Source organism: Cinclus cinclus, chromosome 1 (genome assembly GCF_963662255.1).
Source record: "Cinclus cinclus chromosome 1, bCinCin1.1, whole genome shotgun sequence".
Lineage (NCBI taxonomy): Eukaryota > Metazoa > Chordata > Aves > Passeriformes > Cinclidae > Cinclus > Cinclus cinclus.
Genome location: NC_085046.1, coordinates 87,618,983 through 87,625,525, shown reverse-complemented (window position 1 = coordinate 87,625,525; position 6,543 = coordinate 87,618,983). Strand labels below are relative to the sequence as shown.

General features: G+C 42.8%; 1 protein-coding gene across 1 annotated transcript in view; it reads left to right on the top strand.

Moving 5' to 3' along the window:
- The first annotated feature begins 417 nt into the window (after nucleotides 1-417).
- MOCOS (molybdenum cofactor sulfurase) overlaps nucleotides 418-6,543 on the top strand; it is a 206,129-nt gene continuing 200,003 nt past the window's right edge. Inside the window, exon 1 of the mRNA XM_062500133.1 lies at nucleotides 418-541. Within this exon, the coding sequence (XP_062356117.1) occupies nucleotides 418-541 (124 nt within the window). The remainder of the gene's footprint in view (nucleotides 542-6,543) is intronic.

Below are 6,543 nucleotides of genomic sequence, written 5' to 3'. Positions count from 1 at the left end.
CGGCGTGCTGCAGTATTGTACACCGAGTGCGACGTGTGACTAATAGCAGCAGGGAATCGAGGGAAAGCTGAGCTTGAATTGGAAAACTTTAGGGGAGAAAGATTTCCGTGAAGTATTTCAAAGAGCACGCTTCAACCGGGGGGAACGCTTGTAGCTGCTCTCCACCAACCCATCTCCCAGCTCTTCGGGAAACTTCTTCCTTACGGGAAACTCCTCCCTGTGCCGGCCCCAAGTGCCCGGCTCAGCCGCGGCCGGACCGGCCCTGGGGCAGGCGGGGCGGGAGGCGGGCGGAGCAGGTTGGCCGTGCCGGGCTGTGCCGTGCCGTGCCGAGCCGAGCGGGCCCAGAGCGCAGCGCCCGGAGAGGCCGCGCTGCCGCGGGAGCTGTTTTGCTCTCCGCGCCGGGCGCTGCCGGCCGGCATGGCCGGGGAGCCCCTCTCCTTCCGCGCCTTCCACGCCGCCCGCCCCGCCGGCTGCCAGTACGGCTACGGGCACGGGGACGGGCTCAGCGCCCTGCGGGACCGCGAGTTCCCCCGGCTCCGAGGTACCGGGGGCGGGCCGGGGGCGGGTGAGGCCCGGGCCGTTCCCGGCTCTGGTACGGGGCAGGGGCGGGGACGCCGGCAGGAAGCGCTGGGCTCGGCTGGCTGCCGTGATTTCTGCGGCACGGTGAGGAGACGAGAGTCAGCTCTCCTTCTCCTCCCTGTCGTCCCTGTCCTCCTCCCTCCGGCGCAAATGCTTCAAAGGTGCCATGGATTCAGCAACAGGATTTCGATACGGATAGGAAGAGGGGGGTTGGGAGGGGAAAGAAGAGACATTATAATAGCAAACCAGCCCATTTCTAGTGAAAGCTTGTAGTTAGACACATGTTCGTGAACTAATTTTATAGGTTTTACCATCCCCCCAACATTAAATATCCTTGTGCGCGGTACTTTAAGCATAATCGTGATGGTTATGTGATTACATGATAGTAATCTGTCCTGTTTAAAGAAGTATCAATGCCCATTATATTGGCATTTCAAAATTCTTATGGCAAAAAGCCCCAGTAGAGAGTGGAGTAAATAGCATCAGTTTGGATGTCCTATAGCTTTTATTTAGGCCACTCTTTCTCTTGAGAGGTTTCTGTTGCTGCTTTTTTAATTTTTTGTAGTTTTGCTGAATTTTGGTGATTAGATTTAAGAGCGGGCTTTCTCACACACAGGTGACTAGACTGAATGGAATTGAATATATTTGGCCTCTAGAGGTGCGTGAAAAACACATAAGCAGCACTTTGAAGAACTGAAAATTTAGTAAGTCAATGTCACAGTCTGGTGGTAGACCTAGTTGCATCAGTGAAAGTTTGAGCACAAGTTGCTTGTCCAAAATTTAGGCCTAAATTCTGAAAAGTGGCTATTTTGTAACTGAAACATTGTTTAGGCCTTTAAGCAGATGAGTTTTTAGAACTCCTGAGAATCAGGCTTATTTCTCAGAGGCTCCCCAGTTTTAAAATAAAGTGTATCTGCTATTGAATGATGTCTGGTGGATTAGTCTGGTTCCCAAAGGGAGGCAGAACATTAGGAGTTTTCCTCCATTTGAAAATGTTTTTTGCTAATGTAGTCTTCTAAGTTGTACAGCCTGATAACTTAGAATATTTCTAGAAAGAGATGAACAAATACAGGGTATAAAACAGAATTTTCAATAATGTTAGCTAGTTGAAATTACATAATCATCTATGGTAAGGTGACCTAGGTTGCAAATTCTTTCTGTCTTTTGATTTCCCCTTTGGAAGTTAACGTGTTATCTAATTCATGAATTGTCATCCATTCATCTTGCAAGTGTTTCACATCTATGAGGAAACTCAGTGTCTGTGAGGAAACCTAACTGATTGCTGTGCATTCACATGGTGTCCTGTCTGGGACTTCTTGTCCCAGTAGCACATTTCTGGTCAGGAACTGGTTCCTTCAAGTGATACAAGCAGTGCCAAATGAAAGGTGCCCAGGGACAGATTCCTAAGCCTAGTGTCCCATGCCTAACACGTCTCTTTGTCTCAAAGCAGATTAATTAGACAAGTCCTGGAGAAACTCTAGGAACTGGCTGACAGTGGAGCAGTGTGGTTGAGAAGCACACTGCTTTTATTTATTTATTGGCCTCCTTTTATTTAGCCCTGTATCCCCATTTGCCAAAGGTCTCAAAACACTGATGTTGATGTAAGGAAAAGTCTTTAAAAGCTCTCAATTTTGTTGCCTTGCAGAAACATAGCAAAGAAAGGGTGGCTAAGGTATGGGTTGGTGGTAGCAATAGTAAATAAAGGAAATTTCTGTAAGTGACATACAGAAAATTAGCACCTAGCTGCTCAAGCATTTTCAGTGGCCAGAACATGCAGGTTGCAGGATGAGGTAAAAGATTTTACATCTCTGGTGGCCTTGTATCTAGCTCTCTTGGTAAGTCCTGACTGTACAAAGAGTGATTCACTATAGGAACTCCTGTCTGTTTGTGGTGTTGATCTCTATTGTGTGTCTCCCTACTGCGCAAAGCTGCTGCAGTTTTATCCCTTCTAGTAAAGAGCAATCTTAACTAGCTCCATGGCCTAAAGAGAACAAGTGTTATTTTAGGGAGTTAACAGTAATCTTAGAATCATAGAATGGTTTGAGTTGGAGGAGACCTTAAAGACCATCTAGTTCCAACCCCCTGCCATGGACAGAGTCACCTTCCACTAGACCACGTCATTCAAAGCCCCATCTAGGCTGGCCCTGTACACCTCCAGGGATGGGGAGTCCACAACATCTCTAGGCAGCCTGCTTCAGTCCCTCACTCCCCTTACACTAAAGAGTTTCTTCCAAGACAGCTAATCTAAACCTACTCTCTTCCAGTTGCAATCCATTCCCCCTTTGTTCTGTGAGTACATGCCTTTGTCCTCACAGTACATGCCCTCTCCACCTCTCCTGTAAACCTCCTTTTGGTACTGGAAGGTGCTATAAGGTCTCTCTGGAGCCTTTGCTTCCCCAGGCTGAATAGTCTCACTCACTCAGCCTATGCCCTGTTTATTTGGGACATGACTTAAAGGTCTTTCCATCATTAAAGCTGGTTAAAAATCCAGAATTTGCTGCTCACTTTTTTATGTGGACAGAATTTTTGTAATCCCCTTATAGATATCCTTGAAATAAACCTAATGCTTGATTTAGGAAGTGTCATTTTTTTATGAGCATCATGTGTAAATAATTATTGCGTATCAATGTACTCACTTTTTCCTGATTACTAATATTTCCCTGGGGAAGGCAGAAATCTTTTCTGTGTTACAAACCATTGCTTATATGGTGCTGGTACTTCTGTTGTAGCTTTATTATGAATAGTTGCACAGGTGCCTGTTGAGCAGAAGGTACAACAGACGTCTGGGGGGCACCAGCTTAGCTACCAGGCATACTGTGAAGCCAGGATTTCTCAAAGGTGGTCCACCTGTGGTCATATCAAGTCTTGGGGCGTTTTCACTCTTAGCTTCATCAGAAGGAAAGTTAGGTTCATACTCAGTGTGTTGGGGATTTCACCTTCAGGTTTTGTGAAGAGATAAAAAGAACTACTTTACTTCCTTAAATCAGCAGGGGTCTGTCTGTTTGGGCATAGAAGCCTTAAATTTTCCCTTTTAAGCCAAAGTTTATCTTCACTTCGGTGATTCAAAGGCTGTTAGCTGATGACTAGAGCAGTGCTTTCTAAAAATATATGTGGAGTCTGTGAAACCGATCACTGTTTCACAGGCAGCAGCATATGTGCAATATGTGACCTTGACCTTAATCTTGTGAGCAGTATACCCTTATCTGCAGTGTAGGAATTTAAAATGTGCTTTGGAAATGGATAAACACATCAGCAGGAGTTTATAGGTTCTGTTGTTAAGTAATGGGGATGAATATGCTTCCGTGATGTTTATCATAGCAAGGAAAACATCAGCTTCAGTTTGTATCATGGTTTTAAAAAAGAAAAAGCTGACATGTGATTTGGATGCAGCATTTAATCACAAGATACCTTTCAATTTTAAGTTATGTGCCAGAATTCTCATCTAATATTGCTGTGGTAGTTAGTGGGAGCTTTCCAACAGCATTAAGTATTTGATATCCATCCTACCAATAAAAAGCAGCCTGTATTAGGAATCGGGTATTCTTTAAGAGCTATGGAGTATTTGAAGATAGCCTTTAGGTGAGCTTGAGATGGACTGTCCCATTAATGTTAAATTGGTCACTGTCCTGCTCTTCAACATCATGCCTTACCTTAATAGTATGAATATTTGTGATATGTGTGATTACAAACAACTAAAAATAATAATAATAATGAAATTTGTCTGTTAAACAAAAAGGCAGACTGAACTTTGAGTAGCAGAGGTAGCCTTTGTTTCTTTGAAACCTAAATGATGTCCTGTGAACTGGTCACCCGTACGAGGGCTTATTGTATCATTCAGTATTAAGGAAGAGCTGGGTGTTGGATCTGACCTTACACAAAAGTCTCTTTTACTCATATTGCTGGTAATTATTTGTGCGCTGACTTTTCCTGTGGGTAGGAGAACGTGAAAAGTAGATCTTCTCTGTGTGCTGCAGTTAAGTCCTGTCCTCAGCAGCTCGGTTAGCAAAGTTGATCTTTGTCCTCTGAGAACAGAAAAGCCTATCTGTTTTGTCATGTTTGGGGTAATCTAGCTTTCTTGCCTGAACTTCAGAAGTAAGAAATATATTCTGGTGTGTCAACTCAGAGTAATTTTGTTGATAGGTAGCTGATGCTCACGCTTTATGAAACTTGTGAAGATGAGTGGACTGTGAGCCTCAAGAGTCATGCTCACCTCTTGATTGTAAATTTAGGCTTGCCTTGGCAACCAGAAATTCCACCAGTCTTGTGCCTGAGGCTTTTTCTTTATTTTGGAAAAAAAGAAAAGGAAACATTTTTGCATCCTAAAATGACTGCTTTTGGGAGAGGTTGGTATGCTTGTTTGTTTTGTTTTGTTTTGCTTTTTACAAGAACATTCTGTTTGATCTGGTAGCTATCTTCTATATGTGTGCATGTTACTGTTAATAATTTCTATCTGTGGATGAATCTTTTCCTTTTCATCTCATTTTTTCTTATTCATGAAGACTAAGTGACTGAGTTTTTAGTAAACCGTTGAGTTCTTTGTGCAGTATTGGTCTCTGACCAAGTAGGCAAATCTGATCTTATTATTTAAAAACCAATTTGATAGTGAGGGATAAGTTTATTTTAATTAATTTTTGCTGAAGACTATCATAAACCAGTAACAAGGCACGTGCCATTTGATGGTCAGATGCAGCACTTACTGTGAACTCCCTGAAGCACACCCACCCATTGCTGGCCAGAGTTGAGACAGCATCTCCTGGAAAGGACAAATTATTTCTCCCACATGCAGAGACTGGCATATGTTAAAGCTAATGCAGTGCTTGCCTCTCCCACACAAAGACAGCAAAAGCAATGTGTAGGGGAAGGATGAGGCTGCTTTTTGTTGTCTTATTGGAAGATCCTGTGTGTAGCCTAGAGGAGCTGCTAATTGTGCTGGAGAATATGTCTGAGTTCCCTTATCTCTAGCTCATCCTGAACAGAAGAAAAATCTTCCAAACCTTTCCATTTGGTGTTCAAAGCTGAGAGCTGCTCTTTCTATCACTGTCCTGGCCTTTCACTCTCCTCAGTGGCTTTGAGATCTCTGGTAACCTGCTCCTGTTCTCTGTGGCCTCTCCAACAGAATGCAATTTGATTTTGTAAAACACCTATTTATTTTTATTTGGAGGGGAAAAGAAAGCAAAAGAAATTATCGTTATTGAAGGAGGCTGCTGTTGGACAGTCTGAAATGCTAGAAGACATCTGGGAAGAATGCATTTAGTGGGTGGAGAAAGTATTGTAAAAAGAAGCTGTGGTATGGGAAGTGTAACCGCACAACTAATGACAATTATTTTGTAAAAATAAAACATAAACATGCTCATGTAAAGCCTTAATGCTTCCTGGTGATTTCAAGTCACCAGCAGTTACCTACATAAGCTCTTATGTAAAGAATTGGTATCAAAGAGGGAGCATGTGTTGAGCATAAAGTGTGTTTAGTCCCAAATGCAGCAACAATAGCTGTGTGCTAGTTTTTTTCCTCTGCCTACGCAGAAGTAACAAGTAGTGTTAAGGAATTCCCTATGGGGTTCAGAAGATGGTCTACTCCATGCAGGACTGATCTTTCAGTTGCTGGTAGTGATGGACATAGCTGTAAATTAAGAGTAGTCAATTATATTGTCATTGTAATATTTCAGCACAGAAAACAGTCTTAGTTACTTTGAAGTTTAGTTAGAGGGAAAAAAAAGAAATGTGGAGCAGGAAAGCAAAGTCCCAAGCCCTATAAACCTGATACAGCTGACATGGACTCCAAATATTCAGTGGTGCTTTAGAAATTAATAGTCAATCAGTTTGGACTAGATTCTTTACAAGAAGAAATAATCATATATAGACATTAGATTTTTAAAATCAATATGTAGATGTAAAAAAATACTAGATTTGGGAAGATAATTTATGGAACTCCACAGATGCTGCAGGGTATCAGCCACCCATTTT